The 23,055-nt window shown below is 39.0% G+C and overlaps 1 protein-coding gene across 3 annotated transcripts; it reads right to left on the reverse strand.

Annotated features, from left to right (window-relative positions):
• On the reverse strand, window positions 1-23,055 carry LOC147319759 (uncharacterized). 3 transcript variants are annotated; one of them, XM_086312516.1, is made up of 23 exons: window positions 22,852-23,055; window positions 20,912-20,940; window positions 19,975-20,266; window positions 19,709-19,749; window positions 19,127-19,400; window positions 18,242-18,289; window positions 17,911-17,954; window positions 17,252-17,537; window positions 16,838-16,881; window positions 15,995-16,280; window positions 15,442-15,485; window positions 14,865-15,138; window positions 14,433-14,482; window positions 14,271-14,341; window positions 13,882-14,096; window positions 13,516-13,769; window positions 12,000-12,152; window positions 10,884-11,031; window positions 9,194-9,223; window positions 8,905-8,952; window positions 6,787-6,830; window positions 6,344-6,629; window positions 4,369-5,240 (listed from the first exon to the last, which is right to left on the reverse strand). In XM_086312516.1, the coding sequence occupies exons 1-22, from the start codon at window positions 22,940-22,942 to the stop codon at window positions 6,351-6,353; spliced, it is 3,045 nt and encodes a 1,014-aa protein (XP_086168642.1). In that variant the 5' UTR covers window positions 22,943-23,055; the 3' UTR covers window positions 4,369-5,240; window positions 6,344-6,350. The 3 variants fall into 3 exon arrangements, with proteins under 3 accessions (XP_086168643.1, XP_086168642.1, XP_086168641.1); XM_086312515.1 differs by having other exon boundaries at window positions 14,271-14,344; window positions 22,852-23,054; XM_086312517.1 differs by lacking the exons at window positions 4,369-5,240; window positions 6,344-6,629; window positions 6,787-6,830 and adding an exon at window positions 1-932 and having other exon boundaries at window positions 14,271-14,344; window positions 22,852-23,053.

Consider the following 23,055-nt stretch of genomic DNA (forward strand, 5'->3'; position numbering starts at 1 on the left):
AAGGAAACCTGTCAGTTCATGGACATGGCATGTATGATGCGGTGGAGGCATTTCAAGTGAAGCTGTCACAAATGCACCAGTGCAACCTGCCTCACTTTCCCTGTTGCCGAGTAATGTTGAACAAAGTCGGCGCACTTTGCTTGTCTACATGCGGCTCCAACCTTGTGTTTGCTTTCATTTATTTTTTCTGGGTTTTTTGGCAGCATGTTCATATTTCTAATTTGCATAATTTTGACAGGATATATTTCTATGGAGAGCAAAATATAAAATAAATAAAATACAAAGTTAAAGTTTATTTTTTTAAGTGCATTTATCCTGGAATAATATTCCTGTCTGTTTTTATTCATATTTATGTTTAAAAACATGTTTTAGTGTGTTCAATAAATGTTTTTCTTGTTTGGCCCACGACCTAAAGTGTGCCTTGAGTTTTGGCCCCCTGATGTGCAGCAACCAGCACCTGTAATTATTAACAACAGAGTAAACATTCGTAGCCTGTATGATGTCACCAGGTCCAAATTATAACCAGTGTTATAAATCCGCCCACCATCATATTAAAGCATAAAACAAAGAGTCTGATATTTCTTATGTTTATATCAGAAACACAGAAACATAATGGCAGCATTTCCTTTTTGTAAATACTTTCACTGTAGAACAAAATGGATTTCAGCAAACGTCCTTTCAGCAGAGGTCATTAAGAAGGAGTCTCTCGTGTGTCTGAAGGATTTGGTAGAAGACATCTTTGGAGGCACTGCCAGCTTTCAGGGGACCGCTGTAGAGTTCCCTCATCTTTTCCTGAGAGGTCTGCAGAGCTCTGATTCTGTCATAACTTTCCTGCTGGATAACTTTTTCTTTCAGGAGCTCATCCAGAATCGGCTCGATGTTGCTCACTCTCTGGATCAGCTCCACTCTGTGTTTATCCACAAAGTGGTTTTCTGAGGAAAGATTGCAGAGATTCATCACATATGTTGATAATCAAAGACTAAATCCATGCATAGCTTACATCCTCTGTTACTTATTTCCAAACAGAACTCACTGATATGTGTTAAACATTAAAGACTGATTCATTGTTGTGCTTCTTTTTACTTTGTACATAATCAAATCTAACTCAGTATCTTTCTGCTTTTTTCCCCTCTTCACCCTCAAACCAGTCAAACAGATGTCTGCCTCTGCCTGAGTCTGTTTCTTTCTTCCCCTCTCTGACACCGTCTGATTATTGGATGCCAATATTCAGCACTAATGTTGTCATACCAAAGGGAACCCACCACAGCCAAATACAAAGTGCAGTTCTTTTTATACACAAATCATGTGAAACATCTTACCTTGTACTTTACCACTTCTTTGTGATTCATCTGAAAGTGAAAAATGAACCAGTAAAAATACAGAAACACCGTATTTACTGGGCTGATCTTGTCAGGGCTCTGTGTGCGGGCAGGCGGAGAGGAGGATCCAAACGCAGGACTCAGACACAAACGTGAAACTCAAAACCTCAGCTTTATTGCTGACATGAAAAACAAACATGAAGTGACCACTGAAACCGGAGACCAGGAACACACAGGCATAATCTGAGGGTACGACACGACACCGAGCATGGGAAAACACAGGGCTTATATACACAGGGTAGTAACGGGGGAATCGGCAACAGGAGGGAGACACAGCTGGGAGAGATCAGGGCTAACGAGACATGGGGAACAAAGCTGCACACCCTAACATAAGACAGACTTTCACAATAAAACAGGAAACATGAATCACAACTCAGAGACACGGACTCAACACAGAGAGACAGAAAATGGAACTGAACTATACATGAACCCACAATTCCTAAAATATGGATAACAGAAACGTGAAACTCTAATAATAATAATAATAATCACCACAACCACAAGAGAACAAGAAAACAATCCATGATGCAAAATTACACCAAAACATAATAAACTCAAAATACTGGGTCCAATGGACCCAGAACCGTGACAGATCTACCAGTAGGCGTTAGCTTTAATAATAACTGTCGTCTAGCTGAATACAGCCACAGATGATGTCGTCTTCACTGCCCTGCACTCTCTCTTCATACATGTGAAATATAACAAACTCTCTCTCAGCAGGCTGTTTGTGAAGCTGACTGGCAGACTCGTCACTCTGGTCTTCAGGAACACATTGTGCAACTGGATACTGGACTTCCTGTCAAACAGGCTGCTGTTCAGACTGGTAATCACAGCTCCTCCCCTCTAGGGCCACACTGGAGCCCCCCAGGGTCATGCACTCAGCACCCTCCTGTTCATGTTGAACAGCCATGACTGCACTCACAGACATGGAGAGAATATCTTCATGAAGTTAGAGGACAACACCACCATCATCATTCTGTTGGAGGAAATCAGCCATGCACAGCTGTGCAGTTTGGTGCAAAGACAACAACTCACTGCTCAGTGTCAACACATGTTGGAGCTAATGGTCAGACAGCAGGAGAGTTTACTTCATGGTGAGAATACATCAGTTACATACTTCACCATGAACAGGTGTTTATTTTATATCTGACTTATTTCGAAGCTTTATAAATTGTTTTGGGATCAAATGAGCAGTAAATAAATTCAACATACCTGAGGACAGATTTCTGCACCATCCAAATCTGCTCTTAGGGTGAAACAATTAAACATTTTCAAGGACTTTTCTGGATGCGGCTTTCGGATGATTTTGTATCCACAGGATTCTTCTCTCCATCGTCTACAGAGCGAGAGAATATATATGTTTATATGTGTGTGTGTAAAGATGCTACAGGGATCCAATATTGTAATATTACTGTCTGCTGATTTATTTGTTGCACATTGTCCTTCTTATACTGTGAAACATGTAATAACCTGCTGTAGCCCAGGATCACGTGGGATCAGATAAACATGCAGTGTGAGGAAAGCTGTGTTGGTCTGATATATCAACACGTTACAGTTGATTTTCACAGGAACGCCCACTTTCATCAGGAGCGCTCTTGGAGAGAAAATCAGACACTTTTTCCACAACATCTCCACAGTCATCTATGTGAACGACTGCAAACTTGTCCAATATGTCAGGGACGTCATCTGCACAAGAAAACTTGAATCATAAATGTAATTTATTGTTAAATAATAATGCCTTCATGTCCTCTTACCGATGCAGATCCAGTGTGGCAGGTGAACTTCATTTAACTTCCCAGCAGTGACTGTGACGTCCATCAGAGGACCTGCAGGCATGTATTGTCTGCTCTCCATCCTCTCCATGTGTCCGTTTTTTACATATTTATTTATTTTTGACTTTATTTGGTTCCTGAGGTGATACCTGATAATCTCTGCACCAGATTCTGCTCATCTTCATTAAAGCCTTTCTGGTCACCTCCACACACTCTCGGCTGTACTTCTCCATCATCACATTCACTACATCCTGAGTGTTTGCTGCTTTCAGTTTGCTACTTGAGATGAGGAGTGAATCTTTCTGCTATTCAATCAGTGACTTGAATTCAGGTGAGCAGCTTCTCAGTCGTCATAGTTACCACCTGGAAAATGAAAAAGTCATTTTGTACCTGCAGGACTGAAGCAGCCGGTCACTTCTTATGCAGGAGGTGCAGGGCCAGCGATGGTGACACAGCAGATCCTGACACGTATCTACACAACTACATGGATGTTTGCTCCTTCATGTTGAAATTAGCGTCACATGTTTAAAAATAGTCATTAAATGATTTTGAGCAACCTTTGAATGAAAGATGTCCAACATCACACATCACAGGTTACATTTTCATATCGTCAGTTATTTCCACCTGCATTTTGTTCCTATGAAGTTACAGCTGAATAATTCAGTTTGTCTTTTAAAGGTAAACTATAAAACTTGCTAAGGTTACAGGTTTCCATAATTTCCTTCAGGATTAATAAAGTATTTCTGATTCTGATTTATTATCTATTAAGGACAAAACGGGGGGGTTACCACTGTCCCGGGTTCGACTCCACCACCAGACCTTTCTGTGTGGAGTCTGTATGTTCTCTCTGTGTTTGTTGGGTTCTCTCCGAGTACTTCAGCTTCCTCCCACAGTCCAAAGACATGCAGTTAGTGTGGTTTAGTTAACTGGTGATTCTAACCTGCCCATAGGTGTGAATGGTTGTCTGTCTCTCTGTAGTAGACTGCCGTCCAGGGTGTACCCCGCCTCTCGCCCTGTGGTAGCTGGGATAGGCTAATAAGGATAATGGATGGGTGGAAAATGTAAACTGGGTTAAATGATTAAGATAAACCTCACTGACACTTGTTCTTCGTGCTGCTGGATTAAAATGGAGTTGATGGAGACGACGCTGATCAGCCTTTGTAGAACTGAACGCTCCAGAAAGGCTGGAGTTTAAATGAACGAACGAACCAGAAAACAAGGGTAAAAAGGAGTCTTTAATAACAATTAAACCATATAAAAATTTGTACGTACAAGTCAAAATATAAGGACACATTTAGGAACAGTCTGAGTTTCTTCCTTAGACGAATAAAGTCCTCAGAGTCAGGAAACATCCAGTTCTGTGTAAATAAAGCCGTCCCATCCCGGTCTGACATTTCTGATGTTTGTAACGTTTCTTATTGACTGCTTCCATCATTTTAATGTACTTTTAGTCATTCATTTAACTATTCCTCATTCTTACTGTTATTTATGTGTTGATCTTTCTCATTTTGTGATATTTCAGTTTGACTGACTGATGCTGCAAATCAAAATGATCCTGTAGGAAAATAAAGACTGACCTGAACATCTCATCTCTTAAAATACAAAAGCACAGTAATCATCTTACTGAGTGATCTTCATTGTACATTGTTTCATTGTTTTTAGGCCGCTTCATTCCAGCAAAAGTTTCACCGTATAAACATGAAAGACGTGTTTTTACAGATTTTAAAATGTTAAAAAATGAACGAGTTTCTGACAGTAAATAGTTAATAGACACCAATGTTGCTCCCTGATGTATCCGAAAAAATATTTTATTGATAAAGAACAATTGTATTTATGTTTCTATATTTAGTAGAAAGCCAATATAAAATGTTTAGTGACGTGCTTAAAAGGGAATTAAAAAACACAAAACAATGATTAAAGCAGGATATTAAAGATTAAAAAGTATAAAATTCTCCAGTTTATCTTCAAAGCAGTCGTCAAAACTTCTTAAAATGTGAGAAACATGGCAGTAACAGATGCAGGTCATGATGTTCCTCAGTAACTTCTAACCTTGGAAACTTTTCTCATTCAGGCTTCACTCCAAACCAGACTGAGCATCGACCACAAGAACAAAAGACAGAAGATAACAGAGTTCATATGGTGTTAATGTAAAATTATTCTGGAAGACTTTTCTTTATGTGGCACATTTATACTGTGACATGGATTTATCGTCTTCAACAAAATGAGAATCATAAAGCTGTTCATGATATTTTTGTATGTAATTATACATATAATGCTCATTTTCAGGTTAATATTTTTAATTTTGGACTGTACTCGAGTAGCTTTGTCTGAGTCACAGTTCAAAATCATCCTCATTTTTCTTATACTTGGTTTGGTTGTAGCTCCTCATCCTCTCTGAAACAAGCTTCTTTTTTACTCCTCTCCCTTTAAGGCAACTTTGTTCTTATTGGCTGTTTCCCACAAACAGAAGGTTTGAGGGACAAGTGGGTGGAGCTTCTGTGGAAAGGGCCAGAACTGGAGAACACCAATATTAGGATATCGCCCCTCAATGACATCACACATTACAGAAGTTAAAAAAACCACATAAACCTGAGTGTTTGTCTCACAGTGAGTATCTGTAAACATGATGATCTCATTATCGTAAATCTGAAAGTGTATAAATGAAAACAAAGAAAAGCACAACAAATGCCGTCTTTTTACAAACTGCGCTGCTAGAAACAAACAGAATGTGTTTCTATGAAAGAAGGAAATGAAATCACTGTCAGATCATTTCTACACGTTTAAACCTGAAATAATTCTGCAGAAAATAAAAACATGAGAACAGAAAATTAAAAAGAGAAAGTTAAAATAAAATGAAAAGATTAAATATTAAAATAAAAAAATGCTTCAAAAATCTTGATCTCATCCTCATGTTTGCATCAACCTAAGAACACACACACACACACACACACACTACAGTAATTTTCAAATCGATGTTATTTCCTGTATTTTAACCTCAAATCTGCTCCTACATTATAAACTCTCCCTCATGTCAGAGTCAGTTGGACAGGCAGTCAGACTCTCTGCTACTTTCCATACTACAATCATGTAGTGCACTGAAAATAAATTCAGAAGCTACAAATCTAACTATACAAAAGTATTTTGGATTAAGTAAAATATTCATAAAATCAATGATGCCATTTTGATTGTTACCTTTGAATCATGAGCTGCTGTCTGATAACTTCTGCACCAGATCATTTCTGTTAATTTTCCTAAAAACCTTCTTGGTCACCTCCACAGACTTTTCTGTGTAGGTCTGCACCACCAGGTCCACCAGGTCACAGATGCTGGCCTTCTCCAGTTTGCTCTCTGGGATGGGTTTGAGCTCCACCAAAAAAACACGGTCCCGCAGGAACAACTTGAACTTTTCAAGCTCCTCCTTTTTCAGATCTTCCAACATTTCCAAAAGCTTCTCTCTGTCTGAGTGGACTGTTAATGCCTGAGAACAAACAAAGTGATTTAATAATAACCTTCTTAGAGGATAACTGATTAATAAGTAAACAAAACCATCACACGTGATCATTTTTAATAACAGGTATAAGTAATGAATTAAGTGAAGCTGTGGTGTGAGGACAGAATCATTTGGTTCTACTTACTTTCTGCATCTGTGCAGACAGATGTTTGTCCACAGTGTTTTCCTCTGAGAAAGGACATAAAAATGAGATTATCTTTACTTGTAAAGTTTTGTAATAAAATAAATACATGATACATAATAAATGAAACAACTTTTCTCTGTCACAAAATGCCCAATCAGCAAATCCTGAATCCATCACTCTCTATGATCCAACAGCCAAGACTGACTCCAGACAAAGTGAAGGAAACGTTGCTGACAATCAGCTCACATCCAGGTGCTGATCACATCAGACCCTTCTTAATGATTCAGGCAGCCTTTCAAACATTTCCTGTCCAGCTGATATTATTGTGTTATGTAAATATAAGAATCCCAGCATCAGTGATATTAAATATGAACACTCTGAGATGTGGTCCACAGTAAGTAACCCTTAATAAGGACTGCCCCAGGTTGCAGATTTTGTTGCTCTGCATGATTTTGATGAGTTCACAGGAAGGTGAGCGAGACAGAGAAGTGTACACAGTGTGAACACTTCAGTGCACCGTCTTGCTCCTCATCTTCTTCAGCCTCAGATTCAAACTCCACTCCAGTGTTTACTGTGGATCTTTCTGTAGAGTTTTATATCACATCTCTCCAACAGCTGCCACATTGCATGCAAGTATTGATGACATGATAAAACAGCCACAGACAGCTGTGAAATGTGTTGTTCTTGCAGAAGACTAAGGCTTACAGAGTTGCACCAGGAATGGTAATTTTTCTAGTACTGCTCATGTGATTAGGCAGAGGATCAATAGGGGGTCCTCGACCCTTTTGGGGACACTCCCATAGGGCTTAAAATCTGGGACGCTCCACCAGTCGCTCTTAGAACTGAAGAAGCTTCTGAAACGTCTTCAAGAAACTGAAAGACGTCCAGATGCTTTTCTTTCAGAGCTCCTTAGAACACCTGCTGACACTTCCAGTTTCCTGAACATCGTCCCCATTAAGGATAAAACTCTATCCCACCTGTCTTCAGTCAAGTCAGGGACACCAGTTCAGAGCTGCAAACAATAGATATCTGAGAATATCTCAAACTGATCGTCCTCATGTCCACAGAGCCAGCAGCTTCATACAGAAAATGGCACTATGTGGTTCAGTTCTATATTTGGTATTTTACCACAAGTTCTGTTGAATTCTTTAACATCTAAAAACATTCGTTAACTGGTGCTAAAAACTGGTGGTAAAATAGAACTGACTCGATTTATGCATTTTGACAGTCCAGTCAACAGCATCAGTAGATTTGGAAAAGCTGGTTGGTGCCATTGTTGAACAAGAGCTTATTCATTCATTCCCTGGCATTTTGCAGTACTTCAAATATGAGGTCAGCAACCAAAGGGAACCCACCACAGCCAAACACAAAGTGCAGTTCTTTTTATACACAAATCATGTGAAACATCTAACCTTGTACTTTACCACTTCTTTGGGATTCATCTGAAAGTGAAACAGATGAACCAGTAAAAACACAGAAACACCGTATTTACTGGGCTGATCTACCAGTAGGCGTTAGCTTTAATAATAACTGTCGTCTAGCTGAATACAGCCACAGATGATGTCGTCTTCACTGCCCTGCACTCTCTCTTCATACATGTGAAATATAACAAACTCTCTCTCAGCAGGCTGTTTGTGAAGCTGACTGGCAGACTCGTCACTCTGGTCTTCAGGAACACATCGTGCAACTGGATACTGGACTTCCTGTCAAACAGGCTGCTGTTCAGATTGTTAATCTTCATGAAGTTAGAAGACAACACAACCATCATCACTCTGTTGGAGGAAATCAGCTGTTCAGGAAAAAGCCTGGGACTCACAAACCCCTCCAGCATGATAAGGAAGTGATTCACAGAGGGCTGAATACATGAATATTATATTTATCTCTGTAAAGAAAGAAATATAAGCAGGATTGAGTTTAGTGACTCGCTGCCACCGAGAGCTGAGAGACTGAGAGCTCCTCCTTTAGAATGAAAACTTGAAGACAGAACAAAGTATGTAAGCTAACGAAAAGTAAAATTGTGGCGGGAAAAAGGTGTGATTGACGGTTCACTAGGATTCATCAGCGTTCTATGTGTCACATTATATAAAACCACAGAACAGGTAATATTGATGAACCTACCAGCCGACTGAGAGCTGACAGCAGCTGCTCCCACTGAGGATCCTGCAGCTGTTAATAAATAACAAAGAAAGTTTTTAGTTTCTTAACAAATGTTCAAACTTTTTAACTTTCATTATGCTAGCAAACTGAAACATTAGAGACTCAGTGCCACAAATTAAAACAATTAAATAACTACACCAAAGGATATTCCACTAAACTCTGGTCTACTAAAAAAGAAGAAGAAGAAAATCATTCATTTATAATCTGAGTAAAAGGTTCGTCTAAATGCTCCTTTCGTGTGATATCTTACCTTCGGCTTGACCAGACTCTGGATGGTCATCTGGAATTCAAGGAAAATCAAAATATGGATACTTGACATTAGAGTTAAATATGAAAGTTTCATCTGAATAAAGCCGAGTGTTCAAGCAGCTGGTTGCCATGGGAACCCATTCTCTGAAACGCTCTATGCACTGTTGTTGAGCTAATCTGAAGGCCACGTGAAGCTTGTAGCGACTGACTCTGCAGAAAGTTGGAGGCCTCTGTGATTTTACGTGGCCCGTCACTTTGTGGCTGATTGGCTGTCGTTCTTTGTTATAATACCACTAACAGCTGACTGTATGTATAATATTTTGTAGCAAGGGAATTTCACCACAGGACTAATGTTGTGGATTTTCTATGATATATATGACATATGTACCTGTACACACTGGACATATACTCACATATGTAATCATATATACTTCTATATACTAAATATATACTTATACTGGAGTATTTTTTCTACTCGTTCAAAATCACAAGACCCACATATTTAGGTCAAAGATTATCTTCAATTATATTAATGAAGTTTGTGCCCTTTATTGTACAAACACATGCTGATCAATACTGTTTGAAAATGTACTAGTTAGGATCAATAAGTAACCTTTGACTGTGTTATGGCCAACGGTGACTGGTTCAAACAAAGGTTTCTTTGGCACTGCTAAAGTATGCGCATAGGACACTTTCTCTGCGTTTATCTGTAGCGCCTCACGCTGTGTCCAGCCCTTTCGATGCCTATACGGCAAACAAACCTGCCCCCTGTGCGTGAAGCTGGGATTCTGGTTCTCACCTCAGCCACCAGAAGGCAAGAAAAACCTTTACTCGGCATAGAAAGCAGCTTACGTCTGGCATGCGTACCTGACAAAATTGTCAAATTGATTAACTGTTAACTGCCGTTTTCTCATCAAACGGACAAAGTGAGCCAATTCAATGATGGATGTAAAAGTTATGGGGCAGGGTCAGAAAGTTATGCATCATACGTGGAAGATGAAAAGAAAGAACAAAGGATGAAAGAGTACCCAACGGCAGGCGGAGGGGTCACTGATCCCATATAAGAGGAGGGTCGATATGCCCCGCTCTGCTGCTTCTTCCCTGTCTGTCTGTTGTGTGTCTGTGCTGTTTGTGCTTTGAGGCTCTACACTCCGGGGTTGCTTCGCTTTGCTTGTTCACTTTTTCTGTCATCCTGGTTTATTGTACTGATTTCTGCTGTTCATATGACACTGTTTAATAAACTCTGTTCTAAGAATTCTACTCTTTTCCAGAGGATCTTTTTGAGTGATTGGATTTTAACTGGATCTGAAAAGCTGGACGTCCACAGCATTGGTGGGATAAGGTTATCATACTGGCTTCAAAATGTGCGACTCGACACTTGTTGCACAGGTGGCGTCTTATCACAGGACCACTGAACTGCTGAGAACGAGTGATTCTTTCACATGTTTGTAGAAGAGTCTGCATGTCTTAGTGCTGATTTTATACACCTGAGGCCATGGAAGCGATTTTAACACATGAATGAAAGGATGTGGATGAGCGAGTGAATACTTTTGGAAACATCGTGTCAACCAAACTGCTGCAGACTCTTTTAAGTTTGATGGAAAAAAAACATCTTACATTTGACATTATATGACATACAGTATTTCTTATATTAGTAACAGTGTGGGTAATATTGCTTCATAACCACTGACCTGCTTGAATTTCACATTCCCATAGTGGCTCATCAGCTGGTTCACCATCAGCTGGGTGAGTGTGCACCAGTGTAAGTATGAGTTCACTGCCTGGATTCTTAACGTACACCTCATAGAAGTTTTGCCTATTGTATCTGAGGGTTAACTCCTGTGTTTGAAAAACAAAACAAAGGAACTTTAAAATACCTCTGTGAGCGCGCACACACACACACACACACACACACACACACACACACAGTTGTGGTTCTTACATCTGGCTATTAGTACAGAAATGGAGCCTCCAAGTTTTACATTTTACTTTTTAAATCTACTCATTTAAATATATTTGATGGACAAAGTGTAGGTGACAGAGACTAAAGATAAAAAGACAGTTTATCTGTGGACTTGTGATATTATTTAGATGCAGTAAGACAGATGTAAGTGATTTTCAGTCAAAACAATGTTGAGGCTCAGACTTTGAGTTTTTTAAATATGCTCTAATATGACCTGAGCACTTGCCCTTTGACCTTGTTCACATCAAGAGTTTTATAATGAACTAAAACTAAAACCAAAATTACCAGAAAAATGTGAACTGGAATAAAAACATAATGACCTACAGACCTTTTTACTCAGTTTAATCACATTTGTTTTCGTTTTTTTTAATTATTATTCTTTTTAAATACACAACTTCTTACTTTCCTTATCTATCAGGTCATTTTGGGAAAAGGTGATGGCATTTAAATGAGCCATTTAAAAAATAGCAGCACACTAATATAATTACTTTGCAACTCAATGTTTGAACTTAAGAGTTTTAGGATTTTCTTCAGAACTTGATTTTCCTGAAACACTAATGTTGACTTTTACCATTATTTTATATTCTTCAGGTAAAACTATCATCAGCACCTGAAGAAGACTGAAATACAGCATCAAACACTGCTGTGTTAAAGTGTGTGCAGCTGTGCTAACAAAGACAGCTGATAGTCCCTGGTGTGATGGCCCTCACCTCACTGACTCAGCCAATGCAAAGACACACGTATGTTTCAGAGCAGCCGTGTCATTCTGGCTAAAATAAGGCCTGATGTGTTTTCTGCCAACAAGGTTTCGATCCACATGTAGCACAAACTTTACAAACTTTACCTTCGGCTGAATTTTTGCACTTGTGTTGTCGGCTTTGAGGCTGAAAAGACGCTCGGTTTGCAGGTACTGGTCTGGGGGATGCTTTATGATTTTTTTAAAGTTCAAATGGGATTTTGTCTCATCATTTTTCTCACGATATTTCTCAGCAATTTCCTGTTTAAGAAAAAAAAAAGAAAACAAAAAAGCAAAGTTATCAAAAATAGGGGTTAACTTTACACCAACTTACACCATCTGTGTTTGAAATGACATTTATAATCAAGCAATAAGATTTTTGTGAGAGAGTATTATGGTCTGCTGGAAAAGAAAAAGGGAGGAAAAAGTCACATTAATGAGAATAAAGTCAGAGATTGTTGTGAAATATTGTGTCAAACTCTGAGAGGGAGAGTATCACCATGTGAAGGTGATCAATATTTTGCATCTTCATGGGTGCTTTGTGAACTCTCTGGTTAATAACAAGTGTCTAATGTTTATGTTAAGTCTAATTGTTGAATGTGTCATTGTGTTTCTTAAATTTGTAAGGTGTTAGTTCAATCTATAGGATCAAGACATTCCTTTGTCTCAGCCACTCTGTGCTGGGGGAGGATTATTGTAGACACATCCCTTGTGAAGATTCTGTTTCTTGTGTGGTCAGCTTCCTGCCCTTTTGTGGCTTCACTGTGTTGTGCACGGTGAACCAATACAGGAATTGAACCATATATTGGGTGTGGGGGAGATTACTATTTTATGACCAGGATGTTGTTAGAAACAGTTGTGATCAGGAAGTCACGCACACAGAGAGACACACACACACACACACACATTCTCACACACACACACATTCTCACACACACACACACACACACACACACACATTCTCACACACACACACACATTCTCACACACACACACACACACACACACACACACACACACACACACACACACACATTCTCACACACACACACATTCTCACACACACACACACACACACTCACACACACACACACACACACACATTCTCACACACACACACACACACACACACATTCTCACACACACACACACACACGCACGCATAGAGATTCTGAGACACCGGCCGGGGCCTCCCTTGCTAGCAAGTAAAAGATGTTCGTCTTGTTTTTGTTGTTAACGAGCGGGGCTTTTAACAGCGGGGCTTTTAACAGCGGGGCTTGTGGAAACACAAACCCAACAGTTTTCTTATCAGAGTTTTGTTATATGAAGTCTGTATGATGTAATATTATAAACTCTGGTCTGGATCCAAATAATCTCCAGATTACAGTGAAGAGATTTATCAGCAAAGTGACTCTCACAGGTGCTGCTGATGTTAAAAGAAAAACTATGATTAAAAAATATTCTTATAATCAAACAGAAGAGATTTATTGTAGCAATAGAGACATTTTTACAATTGGCTTCAATATAAAACACATTTTTCTTTCAGTGTCTCTTTTGTCTTTTGTCAGTCGGTCCTAATGTTTGGAATCTTGTCCTGTTTCACATCATTAAGATGTTCAGTTACCTGTTCCAGAGCAGGATCCTGTCGTATCAGGTAGACGTGGAGTTTGAGGAACGATGTGTTGGGTTTATAGTACATCAACATGTAACAGCTGATTTTTGGAGGAAATATGAAATATATCACGGTCGTGATTAGAGAGAAATGTGGCTCAGTTAACTTGACATGTGTTGGTGTGACCTCAGACACTTTTTCCACAACATCTCCACAGTCATCTATGTGAAGGACTGCAAACGTGTCCAATATGTCAGGGATGTCATCTGCAGGAGAACACAACAACACAAACATGGTGAGAAGAACAGTTTATAACAGTTTGTGCGCTCACTGTCAGAAATGTCAAACATCTGAAAGTCTTCCTTCATGTCCTCTTACCGATGCAGATCCAGTGTGGCAGGTGAACTTCATTTAACTTCCCAGCAGTGACTGTGACGTCCATCAGAGGACCTGCAGGCATGTATTGTCTGCTCTCCATCCTCTCCATGTGTCCCTCCCAAGATCTAAACTGGTACTGAAAGCTGGTCTTTCCCTTACAGACCCAGCGCAAGCCCGACACTCTGCATTCAAAGTGTCCTGCTGCAGACTGAAGGCTGAAACAGGAATTAAATACACACTCATGAAGGAACAACAGAGTGAATGGAAACACAGAGTAGTCGTGTGAATCGGATGCAAAATGAAGAATTTCCTCTGGGAATAAATCCAAAGCTGAACTGTTTCCTGTAGTTCCAGTTTGCTGTGCTGCAGCATTCAGGAAGTTGATTTACCTGTAAGTTGGAGCCTCGTCTGCATCTGTACTGTTCACCTCAGGTTCAAGATTAGTCCAATCACTGCAGTCCTGCTGCAGAGGACAGTCTCTTTAGTCAATAAGTACACATGTTTATAAAGAAAGAAACTTTAGCAATAAATGGATGAATGGAAGGGATTACCGTCAGGCTCTGACAACCTTCAAGCTCTGAACTTCTTTCAGTTTTTCGTCCTTGTTGAGACACAAAGAATTCAAATGAATGATGTTATGCTGACATATAAAATCATCCTCTAACTGTCCACATGTTTGCTGTTTGATCACTTTATGCTGTGCAGTGCTGCTTCAACATCAGAACAACATGTTCAGCAGGACGTGCAGCTGAGTGACGTCTAAGATGATCAAAAGCTGATGAATTCAAATATTCTCACCAGTGATGTCAGAACAAGACAGAGACAGAGAGAAAGGTTGGATTCAGCTCTGATGATTTATGCAAAGTTATTTTTGGACGTCTGTTGTGTTTCCTGTTTATTTTAATGTTTGTTGATTAGAAGTTGTTTAAACAAGTTTATTGTAAATTATGAAAATCTGTTTATTAAACTTTGTTTGGTCTCACCTGAGCTGCTCTCTGACAGCCTCAGCATCAGATCAGGTCTGTTCATGTCTGTTAAAACCTCCATGGTCGCCTCCACAGACTGATGACCAAGTTTATCCACCATCAGATCCACAAGGTCTTCTGTCCTGTTTGGATACCGGTACCTCTCCATTTGTGGCAGGCTCATCTTAAAGCACGTGAACGGCAGCAACAGAATAAATTTTCCGAGAGCCTTTTGACTGAATTCATTCAGTGTTTCCAAGAGAATCTGTCTGACAGCTTCCTGTTCTTTTACCTGTAAAACCAAAACAATGTATTAAGTTACTGTATAATATCTCTGTTGGACAATTTAAAGATTTATTTTTATTTAATTTCCAGAGAAACTGTAGTAGAAATATCAAATATTAATTAAAAAAAGATGTCTTCATTAATATTTATATGTTTTAGAATAATCACTGAAGAGACAGCTGGCGGTTTTGATATTTACTTCACTCTCTTTATGAACTGCAAAACTTCAAGTTTCATAAGAAAACGTTATTTCATTTCTATCAATACTAAAAACTATTTTTTGTAAAAGCTGAGTTAAAGTCACACTCACTCTCTTCAACAGTGCAGCTCCATGTTCATCCACAGAGTGTTTCTCTGAGGAGGAAAGACATTTACCATCAACTCTGAGGATTCAAACATCATCACACATCCAAGTAGAATCAGCCTTCAGACGACACAGATGATTTAAAAGAGAAAATCATGTGAAACTAAATAAAATGACATAAGAACCCAACAAAGAAACCCTCCATCCTGTCCAACCAAAGTAACTGGGGGTTCCCAGCTGTGATAATGAGAGAGGGTACACCTGTCCACCTCAGGTTTTAAACAGACAGACAACCTTTCACACCCACATTTAATTTAGAACCAGCAATAAAGCCAACAAGCATGTGTTTGGACTGGAAACCAGAGCACTCTGAGGAAAAGCATGCAGGCACAGGGAGAACATGCAAACTCCACACAGAAAGGTTCCAGCCAACCAGGAGGCTCAAACACACAACCTTCATGCTGTGAGGACACAGTGCTAACCACTGCACCACCATGACACCACCAACACAAAAACCTGTTGATGACACAGAGTTTACACTCATGCATGTTGGTCTTACCTCTGGATGCTGAGCTGCTCTCTGGTAACTTCTGCACCAGATCAGTTCTGTTCATGTGCATGAAAACTTCTCTGGTCACCTCCACAGACTGATGACCAAGTTCATCCACCATCAGATTCACTACATCTGCTCTGGTTGATGACTGACTCAACCTATATGAGAAGAATGACCGATTCCTCCAAGGAAGGATCGTCTGCAGGAGCCTCTTAAATTTCTTGAGCTCCTCACGACTCAAATCATTCAAAGTTTCTAAAAGCAGATGTTTAACAGCTGCCATTGTTGCCGCCTGGAACAATAAACACAATCACGGGGTCACATATTTATTTAGCCAAACACAAGCATCTATTTACTAGTTGCGGTACGTTTATGAAAAAAATGAAGAAAATCTAAAACTGTGATCCACTTTTATGGGTTTGAATACTTTTTCTTTACAGGCTGCAGTTCTTCTCTCACTGTGCAGATAAAAACTGAAATATATCCATCAAGAATCTTTCCCTGATTTCACATCATCTTTCATTCTTTATTAATATTTGTAAGTAGAATAAAGTTTCCTGTTTAAGCTGAAAGTGTTTGATGTTTTCAGATTTCTCTGTCCTGTTGAAGAGTCAGGACAAATGTACATGCTGACACTTCCTCAGCTCATCCTCAGTGGTAAAGACATCCTGACATTAGTGTTGCAGAAAATTACTGCTGAAGAAGTCAAACTGAATGAAGCTTCAGTTTGTCACAAACATCCAGCAGAAATCATGAGAAAAATGAGTCAACATGAGAACTGATGATACTTTAGTCCTCTGACTTTCAGCCTGCTGTCTTGTACTGAATCAGAGATGTGACATGACTCACTTTGTGGATCAGTGCAGAGCGTCGTTCATCCACAGAGTGTTTCTCTGAGGAGAAAAGTGCTCAAAGTCACTCATGACAAACACATTTAACAACTAACTGACAATTATTCAGGAAATATGACTTTGGAAAAATGGACAATATGCAGAATTACACTGAAACCTCCTCAGCAATAATAAACAGTATGAAGGAGTCATTTTTACTCCTCCTCACAAAGTATTTGGATTTAATCTGGTCTCATTTTTATGTATTTATTGAAGTAGATTTTTCCAGAACAGCCATAAAATATGTTTTAAAGATGTGTTTTTGTCTTTATTACAAATATTATTTATAAACTCAAAGAAGACTTTAGTCAGACGTTTATGAGACATGAAAACAGTTTTATGACTTTAATGAGTTTTGATTTTGTTGTCTTACTTCGAGGCAGTGAGCTGCAGTCTGACAGCCTCTGAGCCAGATCAGTCCTCTTCATCTTCTTTAAGACCTCCATGGTCTTCTCCACTGACTGTTGGCCGTAAGTCAGCACTATCAGGAACACTGTGTCCTGCAGGTCTGTCCTCATGTACCACATCCATGAGAAGTCTGAGTAATATTGGTGAAGATGAATTTGTCGCAGGGTCTGACTGAACTCACTGAGCTCCAGCTCATTGAGACCATCCAGAGCTTCCAGCAGCAGCTCAATAACAGACTCCATCGTTTCTACCTGGAAAATTCAAAGAAAATGTTCATGAGATAAATGTGACATTTCTCACTTTCAGGTTTGTTTGTTTTCTCATCAACACTTTACAAATGTAGATGTGTTTAGATGACATCATCCATCACATAAGGTGATGATGTCATTGGTCATCTTTGTCACAATGATCACAAACAGCTGATTAACAATTATTCTGCTTCTGTTAACAAGTTCAGGACTTTTCTGACCTGCTGCAGACCTCCCTCACTGCACACGCTCAACTTATCAAACTTTGACTTTTCCAATCAAAATCAAATCATTTGTTTCTATTGAAGATTTCTATCCTGTGTTTATGAAATGAAAGCTGGATGATCTGAAGTCAGACAGATGTGACATGACTCACTTTGTGGATCAGTGCAGGCCAACGTTCATCCTCAGAGTGTTTCTCTGACAGAAAAGAAAGATTAAAAGCTTCATTCATGACTGATTTAACATCAGTGTTAATAATCAGACACTTTGAAATAACTGATGCTTTGATTTCATTCTGATGATCCTTGTAAGTTGGATTAATAACAACATTAAACTTGTTAACATGAAGTCATATTTGATGGGAAACTATCAACGTGTGAGGAAATGATCCAGTTCTGTTTCATTCAGTAATTCTTCTTCTTCATCTTCTTCATCTTCATATCAATGAGTGTATTTATTGATTCATGTGTTTTCTGGACACTGACCTTTCTCTGTTTCCTCCACATCAAATCCTTCAGCTGATGATCCTGCAGCTGCAACACATTGAATACAAACTGTAACTACATGATACAGACACTGTGTGTGTCCTTTATGTGTGCTCATCCTGAGTATAACACTGAGTCCTGACAATAAAAAGCTTTAATATTTCACTTTCAGCTGTGCTGACTGAAGGCAGGAGGAGGCCATAGTTACACAATCACAGAGAAATCACTGAAAAGACTTTGAATCATTTACCTCATACAGGTCGTCTGTCTCCATAGTGGAGTTTCAATCAAAGCTAACATAAAGATCCATTTACAACACAAGACTGATATTAATGAGCTCAAAATGCAAAAAACAAAGAAAAATATTTTCAAAGGAAAGAAGTTCAAAGAGCTTTAAAACAACATTTACTAAAGAAAGTCACTGATTCAATAAGCTGAATATTTTTACTTTAAACATTGAAATATGAAAACAAATCTGTTTAATTTTACTGTGTTTGTACAACCTGAATGTGTTCATTTATCAACGTCTGTCCAAAATAAATCAGAGGAAACAAATTCTTTCATTTATAAATGATAATAAAGTTTATATTATGCAGTTCTTGTTGTGAGTTTCTCTGATTTAATTCTTTAAATTAATTTTTACTGTAAGGTGTAATATTATATTTAAAATCCTTCCACACACAGTTAAGAATAATCCCAACATATCTGTTGTATTAATTTATGCAGCTTATGATTATTGTACAGCTGTCCTTCTTGGCCAGGACACTCTTGTAAAACAGATTTTTAATGTCACAAGTTTATTTTTTCCTGGTTAAATAAACTTTAATGAATAAATAAAATGTATTAAAGTTATTACAGACACTCTGACAGATTATTTCCTCTTACCTTTGAGTCCTGAGCTGCTCTCTGACAGCCTCTGCACCAGATCAGGTCTCTGCATGTCTGTTAAAACCTCCCTAATCACCTCCACAGACTGATGACCAAGTTTATCAATCATATCATTCACTATTCTTCTTCTGTCAGTTCTCAGTTTGATTTGTGGAAGACTCTTCTGAAAACAAGTGAACTGCAGGAACAACTTGAATTTGCTGAGATCCTGATCACTCAAATCCTCCAGTGTTTCTAGAAGCACATCTGTAACAGCTGCCATTGTTGCAACCTGGAAAATTCAAACATTCATAAAGAAAAAATGTTTCCTCACTGAGAAAATTACAGATTTATGTTTTTGTAGCTGTTTTAAACTTTGAATGTTTTCAATGTTTTCTCTGAAACACTTTGTTTTCTTTTATTATCTGATTTATTAAGATGTATTTATGTAAACACACTTTTTATTAATGTTTGATTTTAAATCTAAAAACATTTCTGTGACAACTGTTTAATCTAAATGATGAAATTATGATTTTCAAACTGCATCTTATTGAATCAAAGCTGAACTCTGCAGAGTCAGACAGATGAGACGTTACTCACTTTATGGATCAGTGCAGACAGATGTTCATCCAGATGTTTGTCTGAAAAAAGAGAAATTAACAGAAATGGAAATAAGTGTTTAATAAAAGCTAATCGAGCTTTAAAAAAAATACACAGAGAACAAAAAAAAAGTTACATTTAAACCTGCTGAACATCATTTTCTGCTCGTCAACAATGCTCTCTTTGCTCTGTAAATCTGACTGTTTCTAATATGAACTGAAGCAGAAACACTTTTATCATTTTAACATGTTTTGTCTTTATCTTACTTTGAGCTTCTGAGCTGCTGTCTGTCAGCCTCTGAGCCAGATCAGTCCTCTTCATCTTCTTTAAAACCTCCACGATCTTCTCCACTGACTGTTGGCCAAAAGTCCTCACCATCAAAAACACCTCATCCTGCACGTCCTGCATGTCCTGCAGGTCTGACATCTCAGGCGGACTCATGGGGATCATTGAGCCATGTTTTCTTCTCAGGATCTGGATGAAGTCTCTGACCTCGCTGCCTCTCAGATCAGCCAGTGTCTCCAAAAGCAGCTCAATAAGAGACTCCATCGTTTCCACCTGGTAAAAACAGAGGTCACATGACAGCGATGCACCATTCAAATGTCTGCTTGATTTTTAATCAACAGAAACATTTTAGTGTGCTAAAAATAAATTCATGTTTGAATCCAATTCCTTCTAAAAACCTGAAAAGATGACCTTTGACCTTCAGACACAAAGCTGCGTCTTTTTAAGGTCATGACCGGTCGACCAGATGTAGAGCAGAAAATAACCTCCATGAACATCTGGTGCTCGGTGGGTACCTGCTTGGATTGGTTTTTTATTTCTTGGCTCATTTTTTCCTCTTTTTGAAGGATTTAATTTTCATGAACAGGTTTGTGACTCTGTTTTACTGCCTGACTGTAACTCTGTCAAAGACTGAGCTACAAAAACTGCAGTGAGTCTCCTGATTTTACAAACAGAGGGGAGCTTTAACTGCTCACATCTTTACTGATAAACAGAAAGACTTGAATTTAATCTGCTTTTAAAATGTAAATAAGGTTTAATATTTCTACACCAATCATGTATAAAACTCATGTGTACATGACAAAGCTGCAGCTTGAATCTCATGTGTATGATTTGTGTTTAAGATGAAGATCATTTTCAGTCTTCATCTACTGAATCAAAGCTGAACTGTGTGAAGTCGACTGATGTGACGTTACTCACTCTCTGGCTCAGTGGAGGAAACTGTTTGTCTGAGGAGAAAAGAAAGAGAAAAAGTCAGATTAGAAACTGTTTTATCATCAGGCTTTATGAGGATTTAGAACATGAAAGATTTCACATCAAAGTGACACTTAAACCTCGTTAACTCGTTAATAATGATTTTAGAGAGAGGCCTAACTTTGTGAATGAGAGCACACACAGGATACTCTGATCGCTGATCACTTTCATGTGTGTGTATATACACACACACACACACACACACACATATAAATATACACTACATGTCTTTGAACGTGACGGGAGTCGACTCCAGACCGGGCGTTTCTGTCCAATGAGGGTCCCAGGCTGCCTCTCCCATGCTAACCAACCGTAACTTGGACATAACTTGGACATTCCCAGATAGACTTAAAGGAAACTCATTTCTGTTTGTATCCATAATCTCATTCTTTCAGTCCTCAGAGCTTGTGACCATATGCATGGGCAGGAACATAGCTCCACCTACAAATCTAAAACATCAGGGCCCGCTCTCTCCTCACCAGGGCAGATCAGCAGAGCATCCACATCACTGCAAACACAGCACTAATCTATCTGTCAATCTCCTGCTCCACTCTCCCCTCCCCTGTGAACGACACCCTTAGATACTTAAACTCCTCCAAATGGGGGAACTCGTCCGTGACCTGGAGTGAGCACTCCACCCTTTACCAGCTGAGAACCATGGCCTAAAACTTGGAGGTGCTACTTTCACCCACTTGTTGCACATTCAGATTCAAACTGCCCCAGTGAGAGCTGGAGGTCATGACTCCATGAAGCGCTTTGTCTCTCCAAAGCGTGCTGCACATGCGTGTCTGTTACATGCTTCCTTGATATGGGTTGCGTGACCAGAGAACTCCAGCTCTCTCAGGTACAGTAGATGCAGCTACGTCTCCAACATTCTGATAACTTCTGGAAAGTTCCCCATCCAGACGATGAAGGCAGTGATGGCATCTGAGTCTTTCTTCTTTATAGACACTGACAGATACTAGATACTGTGTGTTACTTTAATTTAGGACCAGCTGCAACTGAATAAATTCACAATACAGTTAATAAGTCCCATTTATTAAAACTGTAAAGGTGGAATTGTTTGACTGGAGTCCTCTGACACCTACAAACATTTGTATTTTTAAAGAAGCACCAATCAAAGCAGAAATAGAAAATTGTGTGAAACATTAGCAACAACCTGACAAATTCATTAAAAATTTAAATGATAGAAAAAAACACATCTGTGAGGTATGACAAAAATCTACCACAGACTTCAGTCAGTATGATGAGGGTTAATAGTGACATAATTATAACCTGTAGAGCTGCTTGAAGACTTTCCAACCATGTTGAATGATGTTGGATGTTTTTGTTCTGATCGGATCAAAATACTGTAACTGAGCTTGTGTAACAGTGTTTATGGTGTGTGTGATTCCATAATAACCACAATGGATTTGTGATGTTTATTGGCTCAATGGCGCCCTCTCTCAGAGGCAGTGGATCACTGCACTGTGTGGGATCATTAGGTATCAGCATGTGTGCGACCACTATACAGAGCATGTGACCTCTGTAGCTGTCTAACTGTTAATAAGAAGAGTTTCAGTGGTTTGTTGTAATTGTGAAGTCCTGAAACAGTCACATAATATCACTGCACACCGGCTATAAGCTGCTATTATTTTGTAGTGTGCTGTGTTTGAGCCTCCTGTAATGAGCCAGCCTGCCTGACCTGCACATATTCTGCTCTAATCCACGTTATAAAAAGCAGCACGAAAATATAAACGTCTTTGTTCATCATTCACTACACAACACAGAGTCAAGAGATTTTTCTATCAGTCAGCACCTGGTTTCATATGAATGTGATGAACTATGTGCAGTATTCTCACATATTTAATTCTTTGTTCTCTTATTTGTGGTTCCTGAGGTGATACCTGATAATCTCTGCACCAGATCAGTCCTGTTCATCTTCATTAAAGCCTTTCTGGTCTCCTCCACACTCTCTCCTCTGTACGTCTCCTCCATCAGCTTCACTACATCCTGTGTGTTTGCTGTTTTCAGTCGTCCCCTTGGCTTGGATGATAGATCTTTCTCCAGTTTTTTGTTTTTTTTTTTTTTTTTTTCCTAAATGATAGATC

Source organism: Aulonocara sp. 'chitande type north' Nkhata Bay, linkage group LG11 (genome assembly GCF_057382095.1).
Source record: "Aulonocara sp. 'chitande type north' Nkhata Bay isolate Kocher_YH1m ecotype deep benthic linkage group LG11, A_spYH_male_GT1.1, whole genome shotgun sequence".
NCBI lineage: Eukaryota > Metazoa > Chordata > Actinopteri > Cichliformes > Cichlidae > Aulonocara > Aulonocara sp. 'chitande type north' Nkhata Bay.

Bases quoted from the DNA above. Each gene is read 5' to 3' on its own strand.
- LOC147319759 (XM_086312515.1), bottom strand. From the start codon at position 22,942: ATGGAGGAGACGTACAGAGGAGAGAGTGTGGAGGAGACCAGAAAGGCT. The intron at 19,750-19,974 runs GTAAGATAAAGA...CTCTTTTTTCAG, and splicing joins CAGCAGCTCAGAAGCTCAAA to ACAAACATCTGGATGAACAT. The intron at 16,281-16,837 runs GTGAGTCATGTC...TTATTGTTCCAG, and splicing joins GCTCTGCACTGATCCACAAA to GCGGCAACAATGGCAGCTGT.